At 42.6% G+C, this 17,130-nt stretch overlaps 2 protein-coding genes across 2 annotated transcripts; both read right to left on the minus strand.

The window, feature by feature from the left end:
* Nucleotides 1-2,771: 2,771 nt before the first annotated feature.
* LOC308135931 (quinone oxidoreductase-like) lies at nucleotides 2,772-5,617 on the minus strand (the record flags this gene model as incomplete). Its single annotated transcript, XM_080504095.1, has 8 exons — nucleotides 2,772-2,933; nucleotides 3,107-3,202; nucleotides 3,385-3,486; nucleotides 3,566-3,715; nucleotides 3,963-4,014; nucleotides 4,712-4,875; nucleotides 4,972-5,124; nucleotides 5,510-5,617. 8 exons carry the CDS (start codon nucleotides 5,615-5,617, stop codon nucleotides 2,772-2,774), a joined length of 987 nt encoding a protein of 328 aa, XP_080360221.1.
* Nucleotides 5,618-6,125: 508 nt separating this feature from the next.
* LOC308135227 (quinone oxidoreductase-like) lies at nucleotides 6,126-11,282 on the minus strand. Its single transcript, XM_080503115.1, has 8 exons — nucleotides 11,095-11,282; nucleotides 10,158-10,310; nucleotides 9,898-10,061; nucleotides 9,061-9,112; nucleotides 8,671-8,820; nucleotides 8,491-8,592; nucleotides 6,664-6,759; nucleotides 6,126-6,492 (listed from the first exon to the last, which is right to left on the minus strand). The coding sequence occupies exons 1-8, from the start codon at nucleotides 11,200-11,202 to the stop codon at nucleotides 6,331-6,333; spliced, it is 987 nt and encodes a 328-aa protein (XP_080359241.1). The 5' UTR covers nucleotides 11,203-11,282; the 3' UTR covers nucleotides 6,126-6,330.
* Between the last annotated feature and the right edge of the window lie 5,848 nt (nucleotides 11,283-17,130).

Raw genomic sequence — 17,130 nt, forward strand, 5'->3', positions numbered from 1 at the left:
GTTGTGTTACTGAGGGAGCAACATGGCATTGAGGCAGCATCTCTTCTCCAGGACTGTAACCTGATATGGCTTCTTTATTATCGCCATCGTCACCTGTTTGGCCTATGAAGCACGTGATTTCATCTTTTAAATAATGTTATCATCCCATAGCATCTATCTATTGTGTTGCAACAGAAAATAGGTTTCACTCATTCATCATCCTGTTAACAAAAAACATGCACTGATATGTTTACTCAGGATTTCAAACAACTTATTTTCTTAAGGCTTTTCAATGTATACGAAGTGCAAATAGTGCCTTTCATAATAATGCATATCTACAGTGGCACAGAGACGTTTATTGAAAGCTGAATATAATGCTCCCTTGTGAGTTTTTTGTGTTAATGAATAATCCTCAGTCGGCTTATCAGTGATCTGTCAGTTGCTAGGCAGACAAACAGTGCTAAACGTGTTGGCAACGCTCTCCTGTGTGTGCGTGTGTGTGTGTGTGTGTGTGTGTGTGAGAGACGGCGTCGGGGGAGGTGGAGGTGGAGGTGGAGGGGGAGGTTGTCCCCAGAGGATGCTGACTGATGGATGACAGCCACATTGTGGCTGAATGACGCCTCTCGAGTTTCTACACAAGCTCTTGTGCTAATGGACTTTCTTCTGGTGAGACAACCGTGAGTGTGAGTCACTGCTCAACATCCACAAACCAGAGCAGCACCAGAGAAGAACAACTTCAGACGTTTGAGAAAATGGCCGCGCGTGACAGTGGTTGCTATGTTGCAGTTGTTAAAGATGAGGCCTTCCTGTGTGGGAGTTGCATGTTCTCCCTGTGTCATTCTCGTGTATTTGTTAATAACTGTTAGGGTCCAACCAGACACATTTATTTTTGTTATTTTACTTGTAGTATAGGACCAAAGCTTTTTTTTTTTTTTTTTTTACATTTTAATTAGTTTTTTCTTTTTTCAGTAATTAAAATTGTGTTAAAAAAGTTTTTGAAAAAAGTAGCATAATGAATGGTATTAATAAATTGTTGAATTTAGGACTGAGTCCAGCTGCTGTCCTCACAGGAGACCGACACATTTACGGGTCTCGGTAAAACATATCTCGCAACACATTGTATAAATACAATGAAGCATCTTGAGGCCTCAAATCTTGACAGTCTGTTGCTTTGTGTTTCGTTTGGCTGCCATTGTCACTTTATGAGTGTCCAGCCTCGGTCCTGGAGGGCCGGCGTCCTGCAGGGTTCAGCTCTCTCCCAGTTGCAGCACAGCTGATTGCAATGAGGGGCTCGTTACTGGCCTTTTTCACAACCTTGGTGATGACATCATCATTAGGCTCAGGTCTGCTGAAGCAGGGAGGGACTATAACGTTGAGGACAGCCCTGCTTTATGGTCATTGTTTGGCTTTGTGTCGTCCTCCGATTCTGTCCGTTGTCATTCAGTATCTCAGTGAGAAAAATGAGGAAAACAAATCTATAAATTTCTTTGAAGACGCTTTATTTTTAGCTGCCCTTAATCCTCTCCTGAGCATGTTTGTATGTCTTTTTTTCAGTTTTACATCCTTTGAAGTAGTTTTGTGTCTCCATTTCAATCAATTTTTATGATGAGCGTCTTATTTCAACATCAGTGTGATTTTAATACAGTGCTATGTTCACTGTGTGTCTTTCCACCATATAAGCTGGCAGTGTTTGTTTTGGGGGGGGGTTGTTATTAAGTTTACTAAAGGCACGTTTTTGTGTCTGACTTTCTCACGAGTTAACAACACAAACTGGGGAGTTTTCATTCCACTTAAAATTATATCAGAATTAACATTATTAACAAAATACCTTAAAGAAATATTGAAAATGTTCTAATTTCAAAAATGCGGTACTTAATTATGATTTGTCCTTCTGCTGTACTACATAAAATTAAATCAAATAATTACACAGACCTGGAGGATCAATAATCTGCTCTAATTTAACTGATTCTCCTGCATTAGTGGCATATTTATTGCAGTTTTTTCTTTAGCCGATTGGAAAACGACTGCCATCCTGTGCATCTGAACAATTCTACTTACTGGACTGACTCAGGGCCACATATGAATGAACGACCACGACACTCATTACTAAGACCGAGAAGTCATAATATGTCTGAAGTACAAAGCAAAGATCCCAACAGCTTTTCCAGCAGCCAGTCATTGTGACTAAATGCCAAAGAAAAAAGGTGAGACTTGTAGTACAGATGTTGTTACACTGTCTTTCAGTTTGTTTACATCTCTTGGTTTGGATCAGCTTCGAGAATAATTTGACCAAATCAAGCGAAGAGTTTAAAGAGCTCATGTCCTCATCAGACATCACTTCAAAACATTTAAGACTCCTTACCTGTTGAACAGAGCCCAAAGATCTGCCCCTCCTGGTGACATGCCCTTCTCCTCTCACATACTCCTTCATAAAAATACGTTGGAATGTTGATTCTCGATGAGGATCTAAACCCTGAATGTTAGTCACTGGTTGCCACAGAGCTGTGGCGTGTGCAGCGTGTAGAAGTGGGTCTAGCTCAGGTTACCTGGCTGTGTGTGGAGCATGCTCAGTTGATCGGACTGTCACCTGAGAGGCACAGACATCACGTCTGACTTGGTTTCCTCAGAAACAAGCCTTTATGTTTTTCTTTAGTGCTAATTTACACTCTGACTGTCATTTTGTCACATCAGGTTACCACTGAAAAGGATCAACAACGGCAAGGCTATTCATTTAGTTTTTATTCATGTGATGTTCGGTTTATAAAAAGTGACCTTTGACCTTTGACATGTCCTCACATGGTCAGGACGATTTTCCCAGCAGCCCCGGGGGACTCCATGATGTCGTGGTGAGCCTGCGCCGCCTTGTCCAGCGGATACCTGGAACCAACGACTGGACGCAACCAACCAGCTTCCATGCCTGAGTAGAGCAGTGCTGCTGTCTCCTTCTTCTCCTCCTGTGAGAGGAGCACAGAGGGAGGAGGAGTCAGGAGGAGCATTGTCATTTGTGTCATTATGCAATCATCCGCTTTAAACTTTGATTGGTTGGTACAGGCAGATGGTTTTTGATCAAACAGTGATAGTCGCTCTTCAAGTGTGTGTAGGTTTTTGTGATGTGACTTCATTGTACCGGTGTAGCAAAATAAAGCATCACTCCAATGATGCTGCTCTCTTTCGACATCATGTCTTGGGGGTTGACCTCGATGGGGCCTCTGGAACCGATGACCTGGAGAAGAAAGGCACAGCAGAACCACAAGAGAGGACTTTTGAATGAGTGTGTATTCAGACTTTGAAACCAGTGGAGGGACGAGGCTGCAGGACAGAGCTCCAGGCCGCAGGACAGAGCTCCAGGCCACAGGACAGAGCTCCAGGCCGCAGGACAGAGGTCCAGGCTACAGGGCTACTGACCGTGATGCGTCCTCCCTGGACCAACATCTGAATGTCTTTACTCAAATTGACTTTTGCCAGCATCTCCACTATCACATCCAGACCTTTTCCCTCTGTGGCTTCCTAAAGGACAGAAACAGGTGTATTCAGTTGTGTTGTCCAAGTCTTTCTTCCAGTTTGTTGTCCCCCCGAGTGTGACTACCATGATTTGATCAGTGTAGCCGTCTTCTCGGTGGTTAAAAGCCTGGTGAGCTCCGTTCTTGAGGACGAGCTCCATCCCGTCTGGAGTCCCTGCAGTCCCCAGAACTGTGAGGCCCATAGCCCGGGCCAGCTGGCACGCCGCCACTCCCACCTAATGGATGGAGGAAATACATTTTGGAGCATAATTTAATCTCCATTGTAAGTAAAAAAAATGTTTTACCCTTATTGCATCAACATTAGTTAGAAAATTGTAGCGCTGTCAAGGAAGCGTTAGTAGGGGTCAGCAGGTGATTACTAAGAACTTTACTGGTACCATACCTTGTAGATAATAATTTGTCTTTTATCTGACATTTTCCACAACAGAAACTTTGTCTCTAATGTCTCAAATATAGTCTCACCCCTCCACTAGCTCCATGAATGAGGACAGTCTCCCTAGCTTTGACACGGGCTCTGCAAAACAACACAGCAAGTATCAAATGGACATTAGGTTCAACCATACATGGTTTATAGATTCACTGACACTAAAATATGTTTTCCAGTGATGTTTCTCCTACTTGACTGTAGTAAAGTTCAGGTGTGATTATATGATCACAAGTCGGCAGTGTGTCTCATCAACTAAAACAGACTCATCTTAAGTTTGCGACAGATGACTGAGACAACTTAATAATTAAATTGGATATTGAACTTAACCGTCCATAAATATACCTCAGTAATATTAACATTATTTGAATTCATTCATGTGCTCCATGCAGAACTTGTACAGAGTTAAGTAGGTCAGATTTCAGACTGTTTGATGATTAACACACTATTAGCTAACTTACAGTGCCTGTCCTAGAAGAAAGGTCATTATCAACTTCAGTACGTTAACAATATGTATCATACATTTTAAGTAGCATAGCTTGGCTACTTTCAAGCTGCAGTCAATGCCAATATAAAATGTAACTTGTAACAATGACTGGGCTTTATTTTGGGAGACGGTGATTCAGCAATTCTCCAGCACAGAGATCAAATAATTCACACAAAGCAATCTCTCCCTCAACAGGTTCTCATTAATCACCAAAACAACTGTTATTCAGAAAATCAAAGCAACCAAAACAGAGTAATCCTTTAATCCACCAACTCCCTGGACTGCTGCAGCCCCTCTTACTTGTGAACCAGGGCTCTGTGGGCGGTGAAGTATGGGATCCCTATGGCCGCTCCCTGAGTAAAGTCTAAGGCATCGGGCAGCTTGTGGACGCTGTCGTCCGGCGCCACGGTGAACTCTGCGTAACCTCCAGACTGTGTGGCTGTGGTGAATACACGATCACCTGCCTGCAAACATTTAACCATCAAGAAATGCAGCAGACGTCTTTCCCTTGTATCGTAATGTAAATCTTTGAAAGGTTGTGGTTGTCCTGCCACACTGACCTTGACTGCAGTGACTCCTTCTCCAACAGTCTCCACCACTCCAGCTACATCAGTGCCCAGTATGAAGGGCAGGGGGGGCTTCACTGCAAACGTCCCGGTCCGGATGTAGGTCTCCACAGGGTTCACTCCACAGGCGTGGACACGGATCAAAACCTGCAGCAGAAGGCCAAAAGAGGACGAAGACACACTAATGAAAACTAGTAAAATGACTCATTACCAACTTTTCTGCAGTTCATTAATCTCTTAATCGCTTGATTGCTAGTTATAAAAGCTTCCTGGTCTTTTATGGGCTTCTCCATAAAAGACAAATGTATACTATGCAGTCAGTGCAATTACAATGATACAAATGTCATAAAACTACATTTACTTTCTTCAAGTACATTTCAGGACTTTTTTTTTTTTTAATGTAATAAGTTGAATCAGTAATGAAGTTTGTGTTTTATCATTAACAGAATGCACAACAGTATTTTCTATGTAATTACAGCTTCTGATCTGTATGGAAAGAAAGAAAGTTGCAGGACTTGCAGAGCTTCCTCACCTGTTTGCTGCCGGGCTGAGGGACGCTCACGTCCCGGCTCACTTTGAGGACAGACGGAGCTCCAAACTCAGTCAGTCTGACGGCTCTCATCGTCCTGCTGCCAGACATGTCTGCTCTCTGCTTCTACGTCTACTCAACTCAGGATTTCCTACTTTTATAGACAAACCCAACCCACGTCTTCTAGCGCCCTCCCCACAACAAACACATGCTTGGATTACATCATCAACTGCAGTGAAACACGCAGGATACGTTCACATATCACACTGAATAAACAGAGTAATGCCTGAGGTCAATCTGCTGCTGTCACTTTACATAGTTTTCTTTGAAATCAGCAGCCATGTGAAGCTCAAACAAGCAATCTGACTATAGACTGGCTCATGCACTGAGAATGAATGAATGAATGAGATGATCTCAAACCAAACTCTGAAACAAATGTGAGAATAAAAGGAAAGACAGGTCGTCTGGAGAACGTTTGGTCTGGATCATTCTGGAGCAGTTTCCTGCATCAGATGTGTTCCTCTTTAGCACTAATTCTCATTTTGTCCAATAGAACTGCCAGTGAAAGGATCAACAACAGGAATTTTAAATCATTACTCTTTATTAATGTGATGTTTAATTATAAAAATGCTATAAATTCATCTGACATCCTTTGATTACAGACACTGCACATTGTAGAAGATTCTGCACAAACAAATGAAAAGTGAAACATTAAATCACTCTCAGGTTTATTTCTGTGATCAGTTTAACCATAATTCAACATCTTTGAAGGCTGGACTGACTCTTCCAACCACAGTCGGTGACCTTTGACCTTTGACATGTCCTCACATGGTCAGGACGATTTTCCCAGCAGCCCCAGGGGACTCCATGATGTCGTGGTGAGCCTGCGCCGCCTTGTCCAGCGGATACCTGGAACCAACGACTGGACGCAACCAACCAGCTTCCATGCCTGAGTAGAGCAGCGCTGCAGTCTCCTTCTTCTCCTCCTGTGAGAGGAGCACAGAGGGAGGAGGAGTCAGGAGGAGCATTGTCATTTGTGTCATTAAGCAATCATCCGCTTTAAACTTTGATTGGTTGGTACAGGCAGATGGTTTTTGATCAAACAGTGATAGTCGCTCTTCAAGTGTGTAGGTTTTTGTGATGTGACTTCATTGTACCAGTGTAGCAAAGAAAAGCATCACTCCAATGATGCTGCTCTCTTTGGACATGGTGTCTCTGGGGTTGACCTCGATGGGGCCTCTGGAACCGACGACCTGGAGAAGAAAGGCACAGCAGAACCACAAGAGAGGACTTCTGAATGAGTGTGTATTCAGACTTTGCTTTCTTGCATACAGTGGGGAGAACAAGTATTTGATACTCTGCTGATTTTTGAAGTTTTCCCACTTACAAAGCATGTAGGGGTCTGTGATTTGTATCAGAGGTTCTCTTCAACTGTGAGGGACAGAATCTAAAACAAAAATGGAGAAAATCACGGTGGATGATTTTTAAATAATTAATTTCCATTGTATTGCATGACATAAGTATTTGGTCGCCTATCAACCAGTAACAATTGAGGCTCCCACAGACCAGTTAGTTCTTCTTTAAGAAGCCCTCCTGTTCTCCACTCCTGTATTAACTGCACCTGTTTGAACTCGTTACCTGTATAAAAGACACCTGTCCACAAACTCCAACCTCTCCACGATGGCCAAGACCAGAGAGCTGTGCAAGGACATCAGGGATAAACTTGTAGACCTGCACAAGGCTGGGCTACAGGACAAGAGGCAAGCAGCTTGGTGAGAAGGCAACAACTGTTGGTGCAATTATCAGAAAATGGAAGAAGTTCAAGACGACGGTCGATCGCCCTCGGTCTGGAGCGCCATGCAAGATCTCTCCTTGTGGGGCATCAATGATCATGAGGACAGTGAGGGATGAGCCCAGAACGACCCGGCACGACCTGGTCAATGTCCTGAATAGAGCTGGACCACAGTCTCAAAGAAAACCATCAGTAACACACTCCGCCGTCATGGAGTAAAATCCTGCACTGCACGCAAGCTCCCCCTGCTCAGGCCAGCACATTTCAAGGCCCGTCTGAAGTTTGCCAACGACCATGTGGATGATCCAGAGGAGGAATGGGAGAAGGTCATGTGGTGTGATGAGACAAAAGTGGAGCTTATTGGTCTAAACTCCACTCGCCGTATTTGGAGAAAGTAGAAGGATGAGTGCAACCTCCAACTGTGAAGCATGGAGGTGGAAACATCATTGTTTGGGGATGCTTTTCTGCAAAGGGGATGGGACGACTGCCCCGTGTTGAGGGGAGGATGGATGGGGCCATGTATGGTGAGATCTGGGCCAACAATCTCCTTCCCTCAGTAAGAGCATTTAAGATGGGTCGTGGCTGGTCTTCCAGCAGGACGATGACCCGAAATACCCAGCCAGCGCCACTGAGGAGTGGCTCCGTAGGAAGCGTCTCAAGGTCCTGGAGTGGCCTGGCCAGTCTCCAGACCTGAATCCAATAGAAAATCTTTGGAGAGAGCTGAAAGTCCGTGTTGCCCAGTGACAGCCCCGAAACCTGAACGCTCTGGAGAATATCTGTATGGAGGAGTGGCCAGAATCCCTGCTGCAGTGCAAACCTGGTGAGGAACTACAGAAAACGTCTGATCTGTGATTACAAACAAAGGTTTCTGTACCAAATATTGAGTTCTGTTTGTCTGATGTATCAAATACTTATGTCATGCAATACAACGGAAATTAATTTTTTTTAAATCATCCATTGTGATTTTCTGCATTTTTGTTTTAGATTCTGTCCCTCACAGTTGAAGAGTAACTTTGATACAAATTACAGACCTCTACATGCTTTGTAAGTGGGAAAACTTCAAAAATCAGCGGTGTATCAAATACTTGTTCTCCCCACTGTATGTGCAGGTCGTCCATCATCTGAAACCAAAGCAGAAACCAGTGGAGGGACGAGGCTGCAGGACCGAGCTCCAGGCTGCAGGGCTACTGACCGTGATGCGTCCTCCCTGGGCCACCATCTGAAGGTCTTTACTCAAATTGACATTTGACAGCATCTCCACTATCACATCCACACCTTTTCCCTCTGTGGCTTCCTAAAGGACAGAAACAGGTGTATTCAGTTGTGTTGTCCAAGTCTTTCTTCCAGTTTGTTGTCCCCCGAGTGTGACTACCATGATTTGATCAGTGTAGCCGTCTTCTCGGTGGTTAAAAGCCTGGTGAGCTCCGTTCTTGAGGACGAGCTCCATCCCGCCTGGAGTCCCTGCAGTCCCCAGAACTGTGAGGCCCATAGCCCGGGCCAGCTGGCACGCCGCCACTCCCACCTAATGGATGGAGGGAAAAAGAAACGCTTGATTTTGAAGCCCTTTATAATATTTTATTGTCTCAATGTTTGTGACTCATGGGGAATTGTAGCATCTTTAGTGGGGGTCTGCAGGAGTTTACCTAGAACGATAACCTACTCCCACCTAATCACCAATTAGTCATAATTCCTTCTTTAACATTTTTGTTTGCAATAAAACCAACTGTCCTTAATGTCTATAACTGAAGACAATGAGTCTCACCCCTCCACTCGCTCCATGGATGAGGATGGTCTCCCCAGCTTTGACATGGGCTCTGCAAAAAAGTTAGATCACATGACCATTAGGTTCAAAAGGTCAGTAGAACACAAGAATGACACCTAAGTGGATTGGCTGGCATGTCTTCCCCAGGTGGGAGGAGGTTTTTCTTCAGGTGTTATTCATGAGTGATGGGATGAGAGGCGGCTGCAGGAATGCAGTCACAGTTGTGAAGAGGAGCTGAGCTGGAAAGCAACGCTGTTCAACCAGTTGATCGACATGCGTCACTATTGATGATAGAGTGAGGAGTTCAGCCATTCAGCAGAGACTCAAAGTGGAGCAGGTCCTCCTCCACACTGAGGATCCAGTTGAGGGAGTTCCTCTGATTAGGAAGCCCTCTGGTCGCCTCCCGAGTCCCCGAGGCCAGTCCTGGACCCACTGGAGCAGCTTGGAAACCCCTTAGAAGAGCTGAAGGACGTTCCAGGGGACAAAGACGTCTCGGCTCCATTGATCTCTATACTACCACTATGAATTCATACTGAAGATGATAGATTAACTTGCTGGAGTAAATTTTCCTTTATTTGTTTTACTTTTTGTTGAAAACATATGATCATTTACATACCTGTGCAAATATAAAGATAATTAATAACTTCATAAAGGAATGTATCTAAAATTTGGAGTGACGAAGTTCAGTCACTCACAAGCTGAAGTCAATGCAAATCTAAAATAGAACAATGGCTTGGCTTTTTTTTGGAAAGTGGTTTTTCAGAAATTCTCTGGCACAGAGATCAAATAAATCAAACAAGGCACCAAAATAAATATATTCAGAAAAGCCACTCTTACTTGTGAACCAGGGCTCTGTGGGCGGTGAAGTATGGGATCCCTATGGCCGCTCCCTGAGTAAAGTCAAAGGCATCGGGCAGCTTGTGGACGCTGTCGTCCGGCGCCACGGTGAACTCTGCGTAACCTCCAGACTGTGTGGCTGTGGTGAATACACGATCACCTGCCTGCAAACATTTAACCATCAAGAAATGCAGCAGACGTCTTTCCCTTGTATCGTAATGTAAATCTTTGAAAGGTTGTGGTCGTCCTGCCACTCTGACCTTGACTGCAGTGACTCCTTCTCCAACAGTCTCCACCACTCCAGCTACATCAGTGCCCAGTATGAAGGGCAGGGGGGGTTTTCGAGCGTACGTCCCGGCCCGGATGTAGGTTTCCACAGGGTTCACTCCACAGGCGTGGACACGGATCAAAACCTGCAACCAAAGAAGAAGAGAGTCGAATGAAGAACAGCTGACTTAAAAACAATATTTCAGTAAAAACAGAAAAACCTGTGATGTTAGATTAACCTAATTGCAATAGTCAATAATGAAAAAGACTGAAACTATAGAATGAAAATATCAAATATGGTATTTGCATTCCGATTACTGATCCAACCCAGTGTGTCTGAGACAAACCTCTCTGCATTTGTTTGACTCTTAATCAAAATATCAGGCTTTGGGAAAACGTTTGGAGTAAAAAGATAATCATTTCATTATGGCTTTTTCACAAGAGCTTCAAAGAAGTTTTTGTTTGTTCCAGGAGCTCTCTGGGCTCGGACAGAACCAGAACATGTGGCTCAGTGTTCCACCAACCCAGCTACACCCATCACATAAACGCTCCATTCCTGGGTGATGGAGCTTCTTTGGATTTGGAGAGGTGTACTGAAATGTCTGCTCACATGGAGGAGTTAATAACTGTTCTCAGAATCACGTCCAAATTGTTGTTTGTGAGTTGTATGTTCTCAAGCCTTTCCAATACCTGATGATGAAGGGGAGTTTTTGTTTATAAATCGACCCTACTATTGATGAAATTCCCCCCTTTATCATATCTGATCTGTAAATAAAATATAGGAATAAAGTGTGACCAGTGATTTCTTTGTAAATTATGACAGACTGTAATCCAAAGCACCTCGTCCCTTTCACGGTGATTTGCACAATAACAGGTGAACTTTGTCCTCTGGGATTGTTTGACAGTAGAGTCCTTGCAGAGCTTCCTCACCTGTTTGCTGCCGGGCTGAGGGACGCTCACGTCCCGGCTCACTTTGAGGACAGACGGAGCTCCAAACTCAGTCAGTCTGACGGCTCTCATCAGCCTGCTGCCAGACATGTCTGCACAACCAGAAACTACTAAAAACACACACAGATCACACACCTCCGAGCAGGATTTCCCTTTTTAATACACGACCACCTTCTTCTTCTCGGTGTTTCTCAGCGCCTTGTATTCAGCTTTGGTCGCTTTAGCGCCCTCCTTCCAACAGGAAGCAAGAGTGCAGTCCTGCGTTCTACAACATCGCTGCCTGGTTCCGCACTGCAGAGTGATGCAGCGTCGCCGCCATATTGGATGGGGCATCTCGCTCTCGGGTAACACCAGAGTCGACGGGAGTTCAGGCAGAACGAGTAACTTTGTCCGTGTTTAGTTTACAAAAACTTAAAGAAAAGCTGAAGAAAGCCGACCAGCGGACCTTTCTCAGCCTTCCTCTGAAAGTGAACCTCAATCTGATGACGTTATCATTAGATATTTTGCATAAAGCTGTGAGCATCTTGAATATGATTATATTAAAATCTCTCCCTCCCCTCGTGCAACTCTTTTCACACATAACCATACGTACACTTTTTACACGACATATTTACACCACTAAAGTTTGTAAATGTTCTTGTTCAATTAAAAAAAAAAGTTCTTCTTCTTCTTCGTCTTCTTTTTTTTAACGGCAGTTGACATCCATGACGCTGATATTCTGCCATCTGCTGGTTGTAGCTCGCTATACTATCTATCGGCAAGCTATCGGCTAATGCGCCGAGGCAATACGGGACAACGCCAAAAGAACGCCGTCATTATTATGATGAATCGATTTGAACAGTTCTATACTAATCCGTCAACCGTAGTTTTCCCACCCCTGTTCTACAGTACATTTCACCCAGTGGTCGAGTCCAAAGTATATTTCACCCAGGGGTGAACTATACTGTAGAAATGTATTGTAATATTCTGCAGTTGTAATATAGTTGTGAGTTTATTGTCTTTTAATGATGTTCTGATGGTTCCGATTGTTTTAATGTTCAGTGAATGCGCCGTTGGATTGTGAGTGGCTGCGGGTGGAGAATAGGGGCGGGTCAGGTGTGCTGTGTGGGTCGGCCTGAGGAGAGCGAGAGGTGACGTGAAGAGCGAGAGAGCAGCCAGGTTCGTTGAAGATTGTGTTCTGTGTTGGCGTGGTTACGGCCTACAGTAACCAGGTTCGAGAAGCAATAAAGCGGCTTTGCTGTCAAGAACGTCGTGGTTATTCCAGCGGCCTGCGGGACGCTACAGTATGTAAACACACCAGGTGTTGTTTACATAAATGACTTATTGGATGGGCGGCAGTTCTTCTTCTTCTTCTTTTGTGTTTAGCGGCAGTTAAGTTAAGTTAAAGGTTAGAATTTGTTTTCAGATCATTCAACTACTTGTAAATAACTTGTAATATTCAAATTCAGTCAAAATAAGGTGCAACATGTTGCTTCACACACACATATGCATTGTTCTTTATGTTGCACCCTCTGCTTTTAATCCTCCAGATATAATTGAACATCTGGACGAGCTGCCAGGACCAATGATGGAATCTCCTGCTCAAATAAAAAAACTATAAAAATTTACTGTTGGCTATTCCTCCTTTTGAAACTATCTTAGGTACATTTCCACCCTTTTTCCAACATGAGTACTATATGAGTAGTATATGAGTACTATATGAGTACTATATGAGTGCGGTACTCGGTAGCCCTGCCATGAGGAAATATTCACGTTTCCACGTGCACAGCACGAGAGTGCATGTGGTGAAACTCACACATAACGATGACTTTGCTGCGTCAGGTTCACCTTCAGTGAGAAAATGTTTTTTTTTTTAAACCGCTGAAGATCCAGATGCTAAATGAAGATGATTGTTCTCCTGTCGCCGCCTTGATGATGGAGCCTAACCATGGAAGCCACGCTGTGTTACTGCATGTTCTCCCTGGGTCGGGACTCTGCAGCCCTTATGACCAGAAGAGACGATTTCCCAATCCTCCCTGAAGTAAAACCTGTCATTTAGCCCAGACGAAGAAACTTCTGAAAATCCGTGTGGAGTAAAAATTAAATAAAAATTCAAACAAAATCTGTATTTTCAAATAATATTCTCAAAGCTTTATGGAGTAAATCTTTGAAAGGTTGTGGCCGTCCTGCCACTCTGACCTTGACTGCAGTGACTCCTTCTCCAACAGCCTCCACCACTCCAGCTACATCAGTGCCCAGTATGAAGGGCAGGGGGGGCTTCACTGCAAACGTCCCGGTCCGGATGTAGGTCTCCACAGGGTTCACTCCACAGGCGTGGACACGGATCAAAACCTGCAGCAGAAGGCCAAAAGAGGAAGAAGACACACTAATGAAAACAAGTAAAATTACTCATTACCAACTTTTCTGCAGTTCCCAAATCTCTACACAAAATATCAGGATTTAGGAAACACTGTTTATCAATTTAAACATTTCCTGACTGTATGGACTTTGAAGAAAATCCATAAACAATATCACTATGGCTTTGATTGCTAGTTATAAAAGCTTTCTGGTCATTTATGGGCGTATAGACATAAATGACATACATCTTGGGTCATCACATAAATGTAGCATTATAATATGTCTTTGTTAGATTTGTTCAAATTAATGTAAATTAATATGTTAACAAATTGATATAAATTAATATGACAACAGCCGTTATTGTCCTTCAAGTGTTCATTTTAGATAAATGAATCTCTGTATGGACTGATCAAGCCAATGGAAGGTTTATTTATTTATTTTATTTATGTATTTTATTTTTTTACATGAACATGATTATTAGTAACAAGACATATTTTCGCAGAAAATAATAAAATTAAAAGTCTCAGCATGTTCAAAAAAAAGGAGATGGAAGACGCTAACTTATGTTTGCCTTCCCCTTTTACACATCTAACTTTGAAACGGCTGTTTACTCGGTCAAGATGTGATCATTTCTCTTTATTGAGAAAAACTTAATCATTTGAGGTACATTAGTCTGAAAATAATAATAATAAAAAACAACATATATGTAATAAATATATATTTTTTTAAATATATGCAAAATGGCAAAAAATCAGACTGTATGGCGATTCAAATCAACCTCTTGAAGAGGAAATGAGACATTTGTCCCATGTCCACCTAATTTATGTACTTTTCTAATGTAAACATTTTAAACCTTCTTTTGAGTTGGAGGTTTAAACCTCCACTGTGTGTAATGATTCTGTTCTCCAGCTTTAAAGATGGGAACGACTTTGGCTATTTTCATCTTTGTGGGAAAGGAGCCCAGTTTCAGAGAGAGGCTGGAGATATATACTATGGGATCTACGATAGCTACAATTACTTGTTCAATTAAAAACATATCAATATCATCACAGTCTCTTGATGTTTTATTCTTAAAGTTGTTGACAATATCAAGTACTTCGGTTTTATCTGTGTTTCTCAAAAAAATAGTTGCTGGATTTCTTTCTTCAAAGAATTGTGAGACATCGCCCCCTGGTGGCGGAAATATCTCATCAACCAGATTAGGCCCCACATTCACAAAGAATCCATTGAAGCCTGCCACGACTTCCTCCCTGTTTTTAATTATTTTACCATTGTCAATACATTCATTTGGAAATCCAGTACTTGGTTTTTTTCCTTCTGATAATTGAATTTAAGATATTCCAAGTACCCTTTATATTATTTTTATTAGTTTCCAGCAATTTACTATCATCATCTTTTTTTACATTTTCTTAGAGTAGCTCTTAATTTATTTTTATATGTCTTGTATTGGGTTTCTTTCTATTCAGTTCTGTGCTTAACAAAGTCTTTATATAAAGTATTCTTTTTTTGCAGGCATTCATCAGACCCCTTGTAAACCAGGGTTTATCTGGACGTTTAGATGTTTTCTTTGATTCCTGGATTGGACAATATTTATGATACAATGTCAAAAAGGTATTTAGGAATGAGTTATAGGCTAAATCAACATCCCCCTCTTCATAAACATGCCTCCAGTCTTGAGCTAACAGATCGTTTTTTTATTTATTCAGGGTGTGATCTGTTCTTAATCTCCTCTGTGTATTTATTTTGCTGATGTCTAAATTATCGTGTTTGCATTCATGGAATACAAATATTGTCAGATGGTCAGTTATATCATTTATTAACAATCCACTTTCTATATTACTGCTCATGTTATTTGTAAGGATATTATCTATTACTGTTGCTGAGTGGGTGGTAATTCTGCTCGGTTTGGTTATACTTGGATACAGGCCCTTTCTATACATTGCATCTATAAATTCCTCTATTGCAGGTGATTTACTTGGATTTAAGAAATCTATATTATAGTCCTCACATAAATAAGCAACCTTCTGCTCGGCATTCAAAACCATGGCCTCAAACACTTCTTTAAAGCTTTTAATGCCTGAGTTGGGTGCTCTATAGCAGTGTTTTTCAACCACTGTGCCAAGGCACACTGGTGTTCCGTGAGATATAGTTAGGTGTGCCGTGGGAAATTATCCAGTGTCACATTTTTTCTAAAAAACATTTGCTCTAACAGTCGCTGTCAGCTGTGAGAGCAGTGTGCAGAGTAATCATGTATTAATACTGTGGCGAGGAATTGCTCTCAGTCGAGATTATTTTCTGCCAGCTGATCAGAGACTTTTATTATGACATGAACACACGGAACCGGAACTTTATAACAGGATGACACTCCACACAACACATTTCTCACTCGTGGTTGCACACCAACATCTAACAAACCAAACCAAACTAGACGAAATAATTAACTATCTGAACCGAGGAACCAAAACACAACACAAGCACAAATCAACACACACAACAACCCCAACAATAACCCTCAATAACCTCCGGCAACACATAACCTGAACTCCCATCATGCCTACAATACTCTTCACCACTAGATGGCAGCACAGAACTTTGCAGGTGAAATCTAAACTTTTAGTGCGGTGGAAACGGGGCTTTAACTGACGTCAGTCTGGTTAAAGGTATAGTAGAGGATTTTCTTCTTCCGGGTGGATCATCAAAATAACTGGTCCTCCCAATTGTCAATCATTCTGGTGATATATGACGTAAGCCCGTCGTACGTGCTCGTCCCTGCACGCAGCTCACTCCACACGGTTCTCATCATGCCGGTGGCCGACCCGACGCATTATTCTCGGACATTTTTACACAGTTTCACCCCCTCTGGTGCAAATCTTCTTGTAAAGTGAGCTTATGTGAGCGATGCCGACTTGTGACTTGTAAACAGAGCGTGCACGAGGAGAACTGGGCTCGTGCATGTCTCTCGCACGCGTTTTAGTAGGCGTTCCGTCTCGGGAGCAGGTACAGCGTTGCGCATGCGCATTTTTTTCAAACGGTGGAGAGGGCGGTTCTTTCCGAAAATTCCTGAAAATCCTCCTGTATACCTTTAATCACCACCTCCTGCGCTGCTCCCATCTTGTACCAAAGTACTGTGTCAGTGACAGTGATGGAGAAGTTTTTGAAAAGGAAGAATGTGAACCAGGATATCAGCTCTGTGTTCATCCATCAGGCCCAGGTTTCACACTGAGTGAGTAAAAATTAAAAAAAAGAAATTGGGAAATACTTTTTTTCTGTATTTATTTGATTCCTGTTGATAAAGCATTGATGAGAATGACTTTATATTGTTAATATAGGCTACAGAGTTTAAAATTTTACCATTTTCAGGTTATGGTGTGCCTCGAGATTTTTCCAAACAAGACTGTGTCTTGGCTCAAAATAGGTTGAAAAACACTGGCCTTGACCGAGCAGAGCCGGGCGCGACCATATTGGAATGCAAGGAATTATTATCATCATTGTTATTGTCATTATTATTTTACCTTCTACTACTATGCAAATTGCTGCAGTTTTGACTGCTGATTTGCACACACATCAGAAGTGGTGAACCATTTTATATAATATGGTCATGCACAGGGTAAATTGGCATGGATGTATTCACCCTGTTTGGTCTTGAAGTTGGTTTTCCATTGGAAGGTGTGTCTCTGACCT

This window comes from Blennius ocellaris (genome assembly GCF_963422515.1).
Source record: "Blennius ocellaris genome assembly, chromosome: 10".
Lineage (NCBI taxonomy): Eukaryota > Metazoa > Chordata > Actinopteri > Blenniiformes > Blenniidae > Blennius > Blennius ocellaris.

Coding starts and splice junctions, on each gene's coding strand:
- LOC308135227 (XM_080503115.1), bottom strand. CDS start 11,202: ATGTCTGGCAGCAGGCTGATGAGAGCCGTCAGACTGACTGAGTTTGGA. Junction 9,113..9,897: donor CACAGAGCCCTGGTTCACAA/GTAAGAGTGGCT, acceptor ACTTTTTTGCAG/AGCCCATGTCAAAGCTGGGG. Junction 8,821..9,060: donor TCCATGGAGCGAGTGGAGGG/GTGAGACTCATT, acceptor TCCATCCATTAG/GTGGGAGTGGCGGCGTGCCA.